Source organism: Rattus norvegicus, chromosome 7, assembly GCF_036323735.1.
Source record: "Rattus norvegicus strain BN/NHsdMcwi chromosome 7, GRCr8, whole genome shotgun sequence".
Lineage (NCBI taxonomy): Eukaryota > Metazoa > Chordata > Mammalia > Rodentia > Muridae > Rattus > Rattus norvegicus.
The window spans coordinates 26,055,688-26,072,990 of record NC_086025.1 but is presented as its reverse complement, the minus strand read 5'-3'; the positions used below and the strand labels follow the sequence as shown (position 1 = coordinate 26,072,990).

General features: G+C 43.8%; 2 protein-coding genes across 6 annotated transcripts in view; one reads left to right on the top strand and one right to left on the bottom strand.

Moving 5' to 3' along the window:
• Bltp3b (bridge-like lipid transfer protein family member 3B) overlaps positions 1 to 4,043 on the bottom strand; it is an 80,086-nt gene extending 76,043 nt beyond the window's left edge. The window contains exon 1 of one of the 2 annotated variants that reach the window (XM_039079668.2): positions 3,746 to 4,043. In XM_039079668.2, coding sequence (XP_038935596.1) covers positions 3,746 to 3,789 — 44 coding nt within the window. In that variant the 5' untranslated portion in view covers positions 3,790 to 4,043. 2 annotated transcript variants of the gene reach the window in all.
• A 10,585-nt stretch (positions 4,044 to 14,628) lies between these two features.
• The window catches only part of Actr6 (actin related protein 6), a 20,789-nt gene continuing 18,114 nt past the window's right edge, over positions 14,629 to 17,303 (top strand). The window contains exon 1 of one of the 4 annotated variants that reach the window (NM_001108081.1): positions 14,629 to 14,752. In NM_001108081.1, coding sequence (NP_001101551.1) covers positions 14,685 to 14,752 — 68 coding nt within the window. In that variant the 5' untranslated portion in view covers positions 14,629 to 14,684. Of the gene's footprint in view, positions 14,892 to 17,303 lie in introns of all 4 variants that reach the window. The other 3 variants (XM_006241243.3, XM_039079042.2, XM_039079041.1) reach the window with 3 other exon arrangements.

The following is a 17,303-nucleotide window of genomic DNA, read 5'->3' as shown; positions in this document are numbered from 1 at the left end:
GCTGCTGTGACGTCACGGAGCATGACAGCCACAGACTCACCTTATGGAAATGTAAGCCCCCAACTAAATGATTTATTTTATATAAACTGCTTCAGTTGTCAAGTCTTCACAGCAACAGAAAGGTAACTAAGACACTGGTCCGTTCTTTGCCACGACAAACTGATGAATAGCCAGAACTGGGTCATAAAACTTTTCTCTTAAGAATTTAAAACTTGCAGGAAAGATAAGAGAGTAAGAATCCTAACTCCGAAGTTGCAATTTTCAACCAGGTGCAGTTTTATCCCCTGGGGAACTTTTAGAAATTCCTAGAAATATTAAACACCTCACACTGCACATAGTAGTCCTCTACAGCAAAGAACTGTCTAGTCTGCGATCTGAAACTGACAGGCCTTGCTTGAGGGCCCAGGGAAATTCAAGAAGTGCCTGTCTTCCGCCTGTCTCAGGGTATGTGGTCAGATCTTCCTCTGAATCTGTGATCCACCCAACAGCTTCAACTACATTTCCTTTTTACTTAAATTGACACATTTCTGTTGCCTGCAGACAAAATAACTATAGCTAGCAAAGTTATCGAGCTCAATCATTTGATACACATCCACATACTTGAAACCAGTTTCTCAACCTTTCAGCTGCTGACACATGGACCAGATGAATTTTCATTTTAGAGGACTGTGCCGGCTATGCATGAGTGTCTGGCAGCATCCCTGACCTCTACCCACCAGGTGACACCTTCCAAGTAAGTCACAATAATCAAAATCATTGCCAAATGTCCCCGGAGGAACAAAGTCCCATTGGTTGAGAACCAATGCTTCAAACAGGACAGACTCCACCCTATGAGGTACAGTCTACCAAGTGAACTCCTAAACTGCAGAAAAACTTGTGTGTGTAATATAGTATGCCCTGAGGCTAAGGGACAGGAGGCAAGCATTTGTACTTGGATCTTTCTTACCACTTTTCAGGTCCCAGCTTAAATAAATATGTACCTTTTGTCCCTGCCTGTCTTCTGCTTGTCTCTCACGGGATGTGTGGTCAGATCTTCCTCTGAATCTGTGACCCAACCAACATCTTCAACTACATTTCCCTGCACAGATACCTACACACGTGTGCACAGAGAGACACAGAGCAACAGACAAAAAGGTGTTAACAGTGAAATGACAGGTAGTTCCACTTGCTCCTCCTTTCTTATATGTGAATGTTTTAAAGAACTTCCTACTCCCTTATGGGGGGAAAAGGAAGATTCCCACCTTCAACACATACCCTGTCCTGATCTAAAAATCTGGGTAAATTTTTCTTTCAAAGGCTTTTCCTGTTTTATATCTCTTAAAATATAACACTTCTAACCTCTTCCTCTTTCTGTTCACACACCCCATAGTTGGTTCAGACCAGTCAAGTCTACATACTTTTCATTAATGCAAGAGGCACTTCGGAAACAAACATGAGGCAAGAAACAGAAATGTGACTTATAATACTCATACCATTCAGTATTTACTGAAAGCATAAAGTATGTGTCGATCTCTCCTCTTCCACACTTGTCCAATATGCCAACTTCGAAAGTGCTGCCCAGTCTCCAGTGCTGCCAGCTTCAATCTTAACGTTTCACTCAAGTGACCATTCTATTTTTCTAGACAGACTCCTTCCTGGAAGAGTCCCTGCAGGAGAGCCTGGAAGGACTTGGACATTTTCCTAATGTTTCCTTTTTATGATGGTACAGGTTCAACCCCTGCCCCAGGGTATTCCAGCATTCCAGGCTGGCCTCAGACTGTGCTGCCAAGGATGACCTTGACCTGACAGCCTCCACCTCCCGAGTGCTGAGACTATAGCAATCTGTCGTCACACCCAGTCTAACAGGTGTTAGGCATCGAACCCAGGGCATCCTACATTCTAGGCCAGCACTCTACCCAGCCTGGTAAACTGAGTTTCGCCTCCAGAGCACACATGGTGGAGGGTGAGAAGCAGTTGTCCTCAGACCTCCATACATACGCTGTCAGGCACATATGTGCACCCTTGGATTCCCACAGTAAGTAAATGTAAAAATATAATAATCTTTAAAAAAAACTACAAATAGTTTCCCCATTTTAAAAAGAAAGAAGGTGCTAATGTTTCAGAAACTTTCTGATTTAAAGAAGAAGGGCTCCTTACTATTTACCACACAGGTGTAAGAAATCAGGAAGATTATCATGTAATCCTAAGGACTTAACTCTTAAGTATGTGGATGTTATCTATGTGATAGAGTAAGCCATTACACTCTGGCTCCTAAGAGTTCCTCCCAAATGGACTTATACAAGAGAATTAAAGGATAATGCCCTAAGGCACTTATCGACTGAATTACATTTTCTTTTAGGCATACAGAGTGGTACAGTACCATTATCCTTGGAAGGGAAATAGGCAATAAAGTCATTGTCTATGGATCTGAATTTTCCTATGGATCTAGAAATAGGCAAGGGTGAAGTGTATCTCATGAGTCAGACTTACCCTAAGTAATAGACAATATTCAAAATAAGATGACTCAGTATTGCACTACCTATATAATTAAAAAATACTTCCAACAAAGCACAGACCTGTAATCTCAGTATTCAGGAAGTTGAGGCAGGAGAGTAGCCTGGGATTTGTCATGAGTTACAGGGCAGCCTGAGCTACATAACCTGTTTCAAACACACACACACACACACACACACACACACACACACACACTAATTAGTGATGTTAAGAACCAAACACATGGTCACAAACTTTGCTATAGTTCACTACTTTATGTATTAAATTGTATTCAATATGTCAGGAAACTATCTGCTGAATCATAGTATTGTTTTTGTTCAACATGTTCTCAACTGTAAATATACTTACATATGTGTATATATATATATATATATATATATATATATATATATATATATACATACACACACACATCCGGAGAATGAAGATTTATGTTTACTATAGAAGTCTATCATTAACCAGAGTACCTTCCTTTAATCAGTTTAAAAGCATTCATTAACTTAGAAATAACAGAGGAGAGAAAGAGATCCTAACCAGGAGTTTTTAATTCCCTGTCCCCAACTTGGAACAGGATCCTACATTTAGCCAGTGTCTTGAGACAAATATGGAGAAGCCAAGAGCAGTAACGAACTGCCAGTTTACTGAGTCATGTTTCTGACTAAAACTGTGTTATGAAATGGAAAGAATGACACGTCTGGGGTTTAAACACCAGAGACGCTAACTCCCTCAACTCAAGGGTCGCAGAAACAAAATCGGAAAACTCTCCAGCAAGAACGATGCGGGACTTGAAAACGACTTCCATAAAGAACTTGCTGAAGCTGTGAACTCCTGCCTATTTCCCTAAAACAAATCCGAACTGTGCAAACAAGCACACCCTCCTCCCGTGCAGCGGGAACGCCAGGTAAGGGGCACCGAGAACAATCACAAGGTTAACGTTTCACCGGCACACTCAAGCACAACCCAGTCCTCCTCGGTTAACGGAACCGCTCTGCTCCGAGCCCCGGGAGCTTCCGAGCGCGACCGGGTCCCAGCCCACCCCATCCACCCAGCACCTGGGTGACGCCGGGGACGTCATCCGCCTCGGCCCAGGAGCGGCCCCCGGCGGAGACCCCAGCCTGCCGAGCCCCGCCGCCCTCCGCGTGACTCCTGAGGCCGGTCGGGGGCGCCAGCAGCACCGGCAGAGCCCGGACCTGCGACCTGTACCCCAGAGCCGGCGGCCAGCGGAGAGGACCGGCCCCGCGCGCTCGCTGACCTGGAGAGGTGCTTCAGGATCTGTTTCTTAATGATCCCAGCCATGGTGCCTGCCCGGCTCGAGCGCCGCTCTCTCGCCGCTCCTCACAGCCTCCTCTCTTCGCGGCGGTCTCCTCTGGGTCCCGCCTCACCGGGCCGGAGGAGAGGCGCCGGAGAGCTCACTCTCGGGAGAGACTCAAGGCCCTGGCCGAGGCCACAGCCGCCGCAGCCGCCGCCGAAAGCCCGGAGCATGACGCTCAGGCCGCCGCGGCCGCCGCCAGCGCCATCTTGGCTGCAGCATCACCTAAGAGACCGGGGGCGGGGAGAGGAGTCGGGGGCGGAGCGAGCTCGAGGTGGGCGGGACCTGTGGGAGTTCCGGGAATCTTCAGCCTTGCCCACTTCTGACTCTGTCTGGGTCCTCTGATGCCCTGTTTCAGCAGGGCCCATGACTCCAGTTCCCAGAAGCTACTCGGGATTTCATCCTTTCCTCATCTCCCCTTAATCTTGTCTGTGCCTCTGTCGCTGACTTTCTCATCCTAGTGTCTTGCTTCTTCATTTCCTCCGAACTCAACTTTCTGCTTTACAAAGAGCTATTCGTTTGTGTTACTCTTTTGGCCGTCTCAGCTTTTTATCTCAGTTTCTTTTCTTTTGGCAAGATCCTTCCCTTAGCCTAACGGCAGTCATTTAATGTTTCCATTCGTTATTCTAACCCTAAAGGAAGTAAAGTTGACAGCATGTCATATTGAACTGAATAGATCTAAAGACGTAGAAATTAGAAAGCCTAGGGCCGGTGAGATGGCTCAGCCACAAAAAGTACTTGTCGAGCGAGCTTGATGACCTGAACTTGATTCCCAACCACCGCGAGGAAAAGAAGTGATCTCAAAAGTTATCCTCTGACCTACACTTGTGCACGCGCAAACACACACACACACACACACACACACACACACGAAATTTTCAAGTGCCCAGGTTGAAGTTCTGGTTCTAATATTTTTCTAGCTGTGTTAACCTGGAAAGATTGTTTTCAATTTTTGCTTTAGTTTGTGTACGTGTGTGTGAATATGAATATGACTTTGGTCGCACAAGTGGAGGTCAGGAAACAGCCCTGGGTGTAGAGCCTCGCCTTTTGTCTCTTCCATAACAGCTGTTTGCATACTCCAGGTTAACTGGCTCCTAGGAATCCTCTTGTTGGTCTCTTCTTGCCTCTCCCAGATTGCCTAAAGAGTGCTGGGATTACAGACATCTGGCTTTATGTGAATCCCAGAGACTCAAATTCAAGTCCTCATGTTTGCCTGACAAGTGTATCGTCTGCTAAGCCAGCTCCCCTAGCCAGTTAATCTGATTTTTAATCATCTTTAAAATATAGTGTCTGCCCTTAGAGATGGTTTGGCAGGGGCCCTAGTAGGTACTGTTAGTGTGTCTGGACTATATTGGCTGGCCACCTGTTGTAGAAGCAGGTTTTGGAAAAGATATAAATCACTAAAATGTTTCTTTCATAAACAGTTGGGAGATAGGCAGTTCTCCCAACTTTGAGGTGGGAGAATTTGAGGTGGGAAGAACCAGCATTAAAGTTAACAATGCATGAAACATGCCAGGCTAGCAAACAAGAATTTGCTAACACAAATACTGTGTAGGGATGAAAGCAGTCTGAGCTATTCGAAAGTAATCAAGCTGGGCGTAGTGACACATGGGTCTGTAATCTCAGTATTTTGGGAACAGAGGCAGGAGGATTGCTATAAGTTTGAGGTCATCATGATCTTCATAGCAACACTTTCTCTTTTAAAAAAAGGAGTCAATTATGGGGGGAGGGCGGCAATGGGGGGAGGGTTGGGAGGGGAACACCCATAAGGAAGGGGAGGGGGGAGGGGGATGTTTGCCCGGAAACCGGGAAAGGGAATAACACTCGAAATGTATATAAGAAATACTCAAGTTAATAAAAAAATATATATATATATAAAAAAAAGGAGTCAAGTTTTAAAAAATAACTACTAAGCAAAAATGTACTTAAACATAAAATTCATAACTACTCATAAAAATGCCTGTCTGGGGACTGACTCCTACTTGGAAGCTGGCATGACAGTCATGTGTTGTACTTCAGAGTCTTACTAGACTGGAGAAGGCCACCTACAGCTGGCCCTGTCCTGTCCCTGGCCAGGTGACTCATTCACAGTCTCCACCCAGAACCCTGCTTCCCTCAGTCCCTATGCTTCAGGAAGATAACAATCCTTATCCCCAGGTCCAACCCCTTTCTTCAGATGACCTAGGGTTTCTTATCTTAAAAATAACTGTAGATGGAAATCAGCTGTATTTGCAGAGGAATAAATGTTAAAAGTAACATTTGACTGACCAAACCAAAGCTTTGGGAAGCAGGTGTGCAAAGAAGGGTTAGCTGAAAGAACCTCATGCTCTGTCCTGACTATGAACTGTTAGGACAAACAAATACAGAGCAACAGAACACAAGGAAGTTCTTGAGGTCCAGGCAGTCTCTGAGCACAGTCCAGACTAGATTGTCCAGTGTACTTCAAACTGCCAACGCCCACAGGCACCTTTTCTCTGGCCTGGACTTCCTACAGTGCCATAATAACTCTGATTATAGCAACTCCCCACCTTCATCATTTTAGTTTAGGGCCTGGAGAGACGGCTCGGTGGTTAAGAGCACACTGGCTGCTCTTCTAGAGGAAGTGGGTTCAAATCCCAGCATACACATGGTGGCTCACACCTGTTTGTAACTCCAAGATCTGACACCCTCACACAGACAAACATGCAGGCAAAACACCAATACACGTAAAAGTAAATCCTTAATAATTTTGGTTTATATGTGCTCGTAGTGCACACATGTGGATGCGAAAGTCAGGAAAGAGATCGATGCACCTGATCTTTGGCACCTTTAACATTTTTTGGAGCCCTTTGATTTTAAAATATACATTCAGAAGGACACATATACCATTTGTTTTCTGGTTAATTGAGATATGCTAATTTATATGGACATATAACCCACATGTCAAATCTAACTTGGCTATGGTGTGGAACCTTAATTTTACAGTTTAAAATGAGCCAAGCAGTGGCCATGCATGTCTTTAATCCCAGTACTGTAGAGGCAGGGGAAGACCACGCTCTGAGTTTGAGGCCAGCCTGGTCTCCAGAGCAAGTTCTAGGGTATCCAAGGCTAGAGAGAGAGAGAGAAGGGAAGAAAGAAAATAACTTCATTCTTTTTTTTTCTTTTTTTCGGAGCTGGGGACCGAACCCAGGGCCTTGTGCTTGCTAGGCAAGCGCTCTACCACTGAGCTAAATCCCCAACCCCATAACTTCTTTCTTTAATCAGCATTTTAAAAAGTAAGCAGGGTGATGGTGGTGCACCACTTAGATCTCAGCACCTCGAAGACAGAGGCAGGCAGATCTCTGAGTTCAAAGCCAGCCTGGTCTACAGAGGGAGTTCCAGGACATTCAGGGCTACAGAAAGAAACTCTGTCTAAAAAAACAAAATGAAACAAAGAAACCAAAGCAAAACAAACAAGGAAGGAAGGAAGGAAGGAAGGAAGGAAGGAAGGAAGGAAGGAAGAAAGAAAGAAAGAAAGAAAGGGAATGCATTATAAGTAGATATAGGTAATTCGTGCACCTTGGGCTAATCCAGATATGGGTATATATCAGAAAGGATTGCTTTCAAAATAGGGTAGGAAAAAAAATGAAAATAAACTAGGAAGCTATAAAAATACACCTATGATATCAAAACAATGGAAGAATACAGTGTAATTCCACTAGCTTATCTACTTGTCTAGGCTGTTGTATCTAAATACATGCATATGTAAATGTCACTTGAAATTTTCTGCATTAAAAAAAAAGGAAATTGTTGAAATAGGAAAAACTGTTACATTCTATTCCTCTTTGTCACCCAGCCACCAGGAGGTGTTTCTAAGAGACAAAAGTGACCACAGGGTTATGTCTACAAAAGGAAAAGAAGTTGCACTACCTCCTGGGGGTGCATCAGGAAGGTCCATGGGTTTGGAGGACAGTTCATCTATAATGGAACAAGCTAACCTGTTTTGATGAGCACGTATGTAATTAAGACAGCCCCACATGCCTGGAGTCATAGCTCATCGAGCAGAAGTAGAGGGACCATCTGAGGCCTGGAGTCTGAGGTCAATGAGAGACGGGGAGTAGTGAAGAGTAAGAGGAAGGGGCAGAGATGAAAAGAACGAGAACCTGAGTGTGGGGGGGGGGGGGGAGGAAGGGAGAGAGAACAAAAGGCCTTGAGAATGGAAAAAAAATAACGTGTGGGTTGACTATTCATGGTAACATTTAATTATATACTATAAAACAAGGCCTTTAAAAATATCTGTAGCTTTCTGGTAGTGACAACACACCTTTTCAAAGGACGGCCTCCATCCCTCTCCAGAAAGGAGAGGGGGCAATGGGAAGCAGGTCCTGCTGCAGAGGCCAGCTCCTAGCTCTGGTTGCTATAAAGTCACCACAGCCCCTTAGCCCGGATTAAGAAGGAGCCCTTTTCTGTTTTGGCTGCTCTAGTCTCCTCTAGGAAGAGGAGCAAGACTGACTGAAGGATGTTCCTTCCCGAGGAAGCAGGATAAAAAGCACCCTAAGATAAATGGGAAACCAACCCAATAATCACGTTTTGGATATTAAAAAAAAAAAATCCAGGTTTTCCTAAACAAAGAAGTAAGAAACAAAAATCATTCCTGCCCCCTAAAGTAAACAACCTAACGGGATGACCAAGACCCTGTGCTCTCTCTTGACTCAAGGTCAAATGTTGCCTTGGGAACTTTTTATAGTGTAAACTTGGGCAAGAAAGATTTTTTTTTTTTTTAGAAAGGCTTTCATGTAGATAATCGTATCTAACCTCCGTAATTTGTGAGGGCTAAATGAGATTCTGCAGATCTTTAACAAAGTACCAAGTGTGTAGAAAATTTTCTAGATGGTGGTGTTACCATTTGTTACTGGAGTTTTAGAAGGAAGCAAAGCGTTGTGAGAATACAGTGAACAGAAAGATTGATTCAGAGGAGGATTTACAGTCTCTGTACCAGTGGTCTTCCCAGCACTTTTCACCCTGCGCCCTACTCTCCAGCCCAAGGTCTGGGCTTCCCTTCCTTTCCTCCAGCCTGATCCCTATTTAACATCAGCCATTTATCCAAGGTGGTCTCTTGGTCCTTTTGGCTGCCTCCTCTCTCGATTTGCTTGACTCTCCTGTCTCTTTCTCCCCGCCCACCTCTCCTCTCAAGGACGGGTTCAGTCTACTGGCTCAACTCCCAGTTCACTCTGAACCCTTCCAGATGCTTCTGGCTGTTTCTTCCTCCGTAGGAGCAATCATGTATTTTCACATTACCATTCAGAGGTATTATTTCAAAAACGAACGAGTCACTTTTGATTAAAAAAACAACTGACTTTAAAATCGAAGACTTGGGTTAGAAAGCCAGCTTGGCAGAATTTTATACGACAGGAAAGAGAGGAGCTGAGCCTTTATGAGCCCAGCGGTGGCATAAGCCCTCACAATGACGTATGGACCACTCAAGCTAATAAAGTATTCAGAAAAGTGCTGGGCACAACAGAATGGAAGCTATTGGTAACTCAGTAGGCAGAGAAAAAGTTCACAGCTCTAAACGGCTGGTGATTTTTAAAAGTTCCTTTTCAAAATAGCAACTGTTAAAGAGGCCACGTCAGTAATTATAGTTACAGTGTCATGGTGGGAAATTAGTGATAATAGTTTCACACTTGCTCTTCCTTGACAGAGGGAATGCACAGTACCTCAAAGTAGTATAAACGTGGTCGTGCTTTCAAATTAACTTACCTGCTTAGTAATTGACATTTAGTTTGCAAACTGTACATTTTAAATTCAGCGGCAGAGTACTTGCCTAGAACGCCATAAGGCTTTGGGTTTGATCCATAGGACCAGAAAAAGTCTGGGAGTGGGGGGGGGGATAATATAAATTTTAAAAGATTGAATCAGGATTGACATAACATTCATAATGACCACCGTCCTAATTTGCCTTCGTTATTATGATAAAATATTAACCACAACGACTAGAGGGAGGGAAGGGCTTGTTTGGCGAGAGATTACAGTCCATCACTGAGGGAAGTCCAGGCAGGAACCCCACACAGGAATCTGGAAGCAAGATCTAAAGCAGAGACCACAGAAGAGGAACACTCCTACCAGCTTGCTTCTCCCACTTCTCCACAACTTTTCTTACACAACCCAGACCCACCAGCCCAGGGGCGTCACAACTCACAGTGGCTGGGCTGCCCCACGAAACCAGCAATTGTAAATGCCCCATAGATGTGTGAGCATGGTCTCACCAACCAATCAGGTGGAAGAATTCCTCAGCTGAGATGCCCTCTTCCCCAAGGGACTCTACTTTTGGGCAAAGTGGACAAAAATGTATCCAGCACATAGATCAAAGATTTGCTAAGTAATATTAATAGGAGAACTTGTATATTCGTTGTAGACTTACATGACACGCCTAAACGCTCTTAAAGGTACGTATCATTTAAATACACTTGTGTTCGAAAAGTTGGATGTACACACTTGAAGTTGTGAGAGAGCATGGGAAGCGAGTGTGCAAGGTGTGAGGGTGAAGAGAGTCGGAGCTTTTATTGAACAATCGGTGCTGAAGCTGGCTCGCCCTGCCCCTCAAGATCAATTGTCTCCTTTTCCCCAAATACGGTTTGCATTTGGTAGCTGCCGTATGGTTTGGAATCTGCTATAATAATGGTATTCTATTCACACAATAAAAATTATTAAACTCTACACACCAAGGCCTATGTTCCTCTTCACAAACATTTACTAACATGACTTCCGTGGCATGAGCTAGAGGGTAAATTAAAATTGAGGGATTGACTCAGCAGATAAAGGCACTTTACAGACACAGGTGCATGGACATTGCATACACGGAATGAAAATTATTCTGAGGCAGGCTTGCTCTACATAGCCCCAACTGTCTTAGAATTCAGTGTAGACCAGGCTGGCCTCAAACTCACAGAGATCCACCTGCCTCTGTCACCCAAGGGCTGGGATCAAAGGTGTGTGCTACCACACCCAGCTAATATTTTTTTTAAGATTATGATAACATAAGAAAATATGAGGATATAATTTCACAGATATTAACAAGCCATGGCTATTTCTTATGATAAGTGATCTGAGGAGATTTATCAGTTCTCTCATTGCTGCGATAAATGTTGGGAACGAGCAAGAGAAACTCATTCTAAGTGCTGTCATTTCTTTTTGTGACTCCATTTAATCGTAGGGAGAAACTAAATGCAAGGTGCCAGTCACTGGGGATTGAGGACTTCCCTGTAGCTGAACAGCTTCTGTCGTAAACAATTGTCAGAGTCCACACATTTCAAGGACGACCTCTCAATCTTACTGGTAGGGTCAAACAAGCTCGTGTTCCTAGGCCCTAGGAATGAACACCTACTCCACTTCTCTAGGCAGGAAGCCGAGTGCAATGAATGTTTGTGGTCAGCTTGCTTTCTCTTTTTATTTTTATCGAGTCTGGCCATTAGACTCTGTCATTCTACATACATGTCAATTTACATACATGCCAAGAGATTTGTCTCAAAGGGGAGTCTAGATTCTATTACATTAGCAATCAATATAAACCATCTTTTGTGAACATGGCAGTCACCTTTAAGTCTTAGCCTTCTGCTCCTCGTCCCCACAGACTCATGACCCTTTCACAACGCATAGTGCAAACACTCCATTATTCTCTTAACAATCCTCATTGAAGGGGCTCTATCAGGCCGGAGAAGGGCAAACATGGCAGAGAGGTTTTGCTCTTATACCCCCTTCTCCTCTCCCTTGCCAAATCCCATTACATTCCTAGGGCTATCCCCCAAGGTCTATTCCATTATCTGGCCGCTGACTCATTCCTGAGACAAAAACACCAAATGCCAACAATCAAAATTCATTATTTGGCTAATATGTCCAATCAGGATTTACCAACACAAAGACCCCCTCCCCAATTTTTTCCTTAAAAATCCACTCCTCCAGAAACACCTTCTCTTGCTTTTCTTGCTTGCCGCTGCTGCCTTTCATTCCTCCTGCAAAGCAGTTCGAAAGCCCTAGAAATACATGGTTAGGATTATCACAGGGACAGTCCCACTTCTTGTTACCAATATTCCATATTACTTACCTTTATCATTGCAGTACCTGAACACATTCTCTGAAGGGGAAAGGTGCTCGTATTTGGCTCACAGTTGGAGGGCATAGTCATGACAGGGAAGTCACAGTGGCAGGTGACAGAGGCAAGTGGCCATGTAGTTTCCACAGTCGGGAGTCAGAAAGCGAGGAATCATTTCAGTCTGGAAGCTAGTATGGATCTTCATAATGCAATTATCCAAACTAGAATAATTCCTCTCATACATGCACGGAAATTTTCTCCCCTGCCTAATTCTATGTGTTATCAAGTTGGCAGTCAATATAAGCCATCACAGGAGGCTAGCCAGTTTTCCGGTTTATAAAGATATTTACTAATAACTATGTTTTTATTTCAGAAGAGAAAGGAGAAGGGAGGCAGGAAGGGCCCTGAGAAGGAAATGACATTGTCTCAGGCGAGAGACGAAGACGCAAGATCAATCATAGATTCCAGAGATTTAAGAGTTTGCAGTAAAGTTTTAGCTTGGAGCACTGGGTGGAGCTTGGGGCACTGGGTGGAGCTTGGAGGAACAGCAATCACGGGAGATGAGGACAGAGGGTGGAACAAATTATTATGGGAAGGTAATATGCAGTGTTACATTTTCTGTGTTTAAGGCTTTCTCAGGATTTGGGGGTGGAAACAATTAAGAGAGGGATTTCTGGTTTAGGATGTATCTTATTCAATAATAACTAGAGTCAAGAACAAGAATAATCTTGTTCAGAAAGCAGGTAAAAGGTGAGGGAAGCCAAAATGTTTAAATAGGAAAGGGCTGAAGAAGAGAAGGAGAGACCAGATTGAAAGAGCATAGTTTAAGCATGAGAAGCAAATAGAAATGGCAGGTGCTGTGTGATACAAGATTTAAAAGAGCTGTGGTACTTGACTGCAGTAAAAGAGCTTACCACTTTTTTTTGTTTGTTTGTTTTAGGCAAGTTTTTACGATGTTGGTTTTGAGTAGAACTCTACAAGTAGTACCATCTCTGGTCTTGATGTGTATCCCAGGTTAGGCTGGAACAGGTCATTTTGCCTCAGTCTGAATTCTTACCACCCTACTGAGTTGGATAAAATAGAATGTTGATGTTGGTCAGAATTAGCTTTAGGCATTCAGGAAAGCTTTCCTTTTATTTATAGTGCTAGAGAGCAGAACCCAGACCCCTAGAATATATTAAGAAAACACTCCACCACTGAGATTCATCCCCACACCCTAATTAACTTTTTTTGTTTGGTTAGTTGGTTGGTTTGAAGATAGTATTTGTCTTTGTAACACTGGCTGTCCCAGAACTAGCACTGTCGACCAGGCTGGTCTTGAACTCAGAGATCCAGCTGCCCCACATTCTTCCCAACCAGTGCTGGGATTAAAGGTATGCACCAGTACTGCCTGACCCTAATTAACTTTTAAATATAAATCAGTATAGATATCAATAGACTACACTGACTGATTTGGAGGAATTTGACAGTTAGGCAAGTTGGCAGAGGGTACATGGGGCTTTGGGTTTTTGTCCTCAGTACCACGTAATCCAGGGAAGGTGGCATAGGCCTGTAATTCCAGAACTTCTCAGGTGGAGACAGGAGGATCCCAATCTCCAGAGCACCCTTCTATATAGTAAATTTGAAGCCAGCATGGGCAATGTTAAACCCTATCTCAACATAAATATTAAGCAAACTAAAGAGATGATAACAGTATCTATTGACAGGTGCTTGGCTTCTAACCTAATATTAAACCATCGTATAACATAATATGAGTCATATTACTTTATAAGTGAGATAACCTAAGGCTGATTAAGTCACTTAAACATTTTTTAATGTCATAGTCACAGTTTAAATTTAGAAGGGTAGACTGTGAGCTCGTTATCTTCTGGAGTTTTAAAGACTACTTAGTATGTGTAAAAAAAAAAGTCGGAACAGCTTACTCTTATGCATGACTGTGCATTTATTTTTAACAGATTCATTATCCAAGATTATTTTATAGTGTAGTCTAGATTCCGATTGAAAAAATTTGAGACAGGGTCTCTGTATTATGTGTATCTCTGACTGTCCTACATAAACCAGGCTGGTTTTGAACTCCCAGAGATTCGTCTGCCTCTGTCTCCCGAGTGCTGGGGATTAAAGGCACGTGCCACGCCATGCTCCGCTCCAAAATTCTTTTTCTTAACATTATGAAACACAAGCCCTTCGTTGTACAGAAACATCCAGGTAGGATATCTAATTCCAGGAATCAGAACAAACAAGGGAATGTGTCCGACGTCAAGAAGTCCTTTGTAGATAGGATACATAAACAAGTACTGGAGAACATGTAGACAGGGGATTCGTTGGGGAGTGCGAATAAGTTAAAACACAACGCAGATCACAAAACAGCACATCACATCCATAATTTATTGTGAACGAATCCTACAACCTGATGACGAGTGCCAAGAAATGAAGGTGAGACTGAAGAGATCTCGTATCCAGTTACTTGATGCATATGGTTTTGTACTCAATTCTTCAAGGCTAGGAGCAGCGTCTTAACAACTCTAATCGGATACACAATCACAAAAAGCTTTCATTAGCCAATGAGCGCAATAAAGAAAAATAAGAGAGAAAAAGTACTTAGCAGTTTCTACTATGGAATGTCACTGCCACCGAAAAACGATGCGTTTGAAAATTTGGATACAAGGACTAGAAAAGCGGCTCCGCTGCTTGACTTCCGGCGTACTCCGTTGTCAGGGTAACCGGAAGCTTTCGGTAGGCCACGCCCCCATAAACCATAGAGTACCGGAAGAAGCCTGTGCAGAGGAGATCCAAACAGTGGAAAAGCGGCCCCGCTGCGGTGTGGTGGGTCCCGAGATGACGACCTTAGTTCTGGATAACGGGGCTTACAACGCCAAAATCGGTTACAGCCATGACAGTGTCTCGTAAGTGGTCGTCGTCCCCGAGGGACAGGATGCGTGAGCATTGTGGTTTGACAGCTTTGCTTTCCGACTTGAATGATCCTCAGACACCATCGCGCGGCTCCAGCCTCGGTCCAGGGATGCTCATTTTCGAGCTGGGTTGGTTGGTTGGTTTGATGCTTTGAATTGAAATTGGTTTTGATTTTTGTTTGAGGCCGCGGGGCTCCGGAAGTGGAATATATGTTTCGTTTGGTAACAGGAAATAGGCTTCTCGTGATTGACTGAGGGGACCAAAGTTTATGAAATTTCAAAAATAGTGGGCAACGTTCGCCTATTGGGGGAACACAATTATAGGTTTTCATCGGATCCTCAAAAGGTTCGATGGCTCTCCCCAACCATCCAAATAGTAAAACCCACATTATTAGAATCCAGGTAGTTTGAAGGCATTGGGCAACCAACTTGAATACCCTGGTTGGTAAAATCAGGAACATTACAGTGACATCTTAAGATGTGTTTTGTAAAGTGTATGTTTGAATAGATAGTAGACTTTTCTCGGTGCTAGAACTGAGACCTAGGACCTTATATAGGTAAGTAGCACCTTCCCACAGAACTACACGCCCCCCTCCCCCATCCCCAGCTGCCTTGTAGCACCATGTGTAATCCAGGATGATCTTAAACTTCAAATCCTCCGGCCTCCACTTCTTCCTGATTACCAGGCTTACAGCTGAGGGCCACTACTTCAGGATTCAGTGGGCATTTGACTGATTTTTTTTTTTAAATGCTAGGTGTTAAACTCTTGCGCTGTGAGCAAGCACGATACTACTTAGCCCAGCCAATCTCACAGCTTTAGTGGTGATGGAAGCCATTTATTAAACTAAGGCTTCCACATAAGGTTGTTTTCTTTTTCAGTAAGAACCAGGTACATGGGCCTGGAGAGATGGCTCAACCAGCCAGCCCTTTCTGCTCTTATAGAGGTCCTAGGTTCAATTCTCAGCACCTACATGGCAGCTAACAACTGTCTGTAACTCCAGTCCTAAGATATCCTCACACCCACTTCTGGCCTCTCTTGGCACCTGGTGTGCATACACACACACACACACACACACACACACACACACACACACACGGTGCACAGACATAAATGCAGAAAAAATAGCTATGCACGGGGTTGGGGATTTAGCTCAGTGGTAGAGCGCTTGCCTAGGAAGCGCAAGGCCCTGGGTTCGGTCCCCAGCTCCGAAAAAAAGAACCAAAAAAAAAAATAGCTATGCACATAAATAAATATGTAAATAAATACACAGATGCATGTAATAAATACAGAACAGGGTGTTTTGTTTTTAATGTGCTGGAGAATGAATCAAGGGCTTGCCATGTTAGGAAAGTGTTGTACTACTGAACTAGAGCCTCCACCTCCTTGTAGTTCTTTACTGACAGTGTCTTACACTGTGGCACCAGCTGGCCATTGAGTATCCTAAGCTGGCCTCAAACTCATGTCAGTCCACCTGTCTCAGCCTCCTGCATGCTGGAATTCTAAGCATGACCCACCACCTGGCTACCTTTATCTCTTGTTAAAGATAGAAATCAAGGCCCACAGCCAGACTTCACATAGAGGGTGAGAGACCTTGAACATTCAGCCCTAAATGGGTTGTCTACAGCAAATCCTTCCACTCAGAGCTTAGGGACCCCTATGGAAGAGGAGGCAGAAAGAATATAAGAACCAGAAGGATGAAAGGCACCAAGATAACAAGGTCCTTTAAATCCATGTGAGCAAAGGTCCTGAACTCACAGAGACTGAAGCAACATGCACAGGGCCTGTATGCTTATATTATGGCTTCCAGCTTGGTGCTTTTATGGGGTTCCTGAGTGCGAATGAGTTGGTCTCTTTTCCTTCTTGTCCAACTTCAATGGGGGTAGTTTCTGGTTTGTCTTATATTTTATTTTGTTATATTCTTTTTAAAAAAAAATGAGTGAGTGAATGAATGAATGAAACCTAGTCAGTAGAGTAAAGGTTAACAACTGAATTATCATTTATACCTGCTGGGAAAGGGAGAGTAAGTTTCCTCCAATCAAGTGATGCTGGGTGCGTCACCCACTCCAGGACAGGCCTCATGCTCAGGTGTAGTTGATCAACATACAGTGGACTCCACAGGAGGTGTTGGGGTGTGTGTGTGCACTTGAATGTGTGTGCACACAAGCACATGCACTTTTATTTAGTTATAGTTTGGTGGGGGGGTTGGGAGGAGGAGTTCTGGGAGAATTTTGTTGTATCGGGCTGTTGATAATTTAAGGTTGGGTGTGGAGGAAGGGGCTGAGGATCTGGAAGGAGTTGGGGAAGGGGAAGAATATCAAAATGTATTTAAAATTAAAAATTGTTTTAATAATAGAAAAGAGGTGAAGACGAACATGACCGTATACTGTTACTCTCTTCCCGAGAACATGTCATCAGCATTTCATCAGCACAGTATGTTCACGTGCTTTGTTACGATAGCAAACTGCATAAGTATGTCAGAGTGCATCCGTGCGATTGACGGTGGGACAGCTTCTTTCTGTGGCCTTAGGATCAAACCTGGGTCCT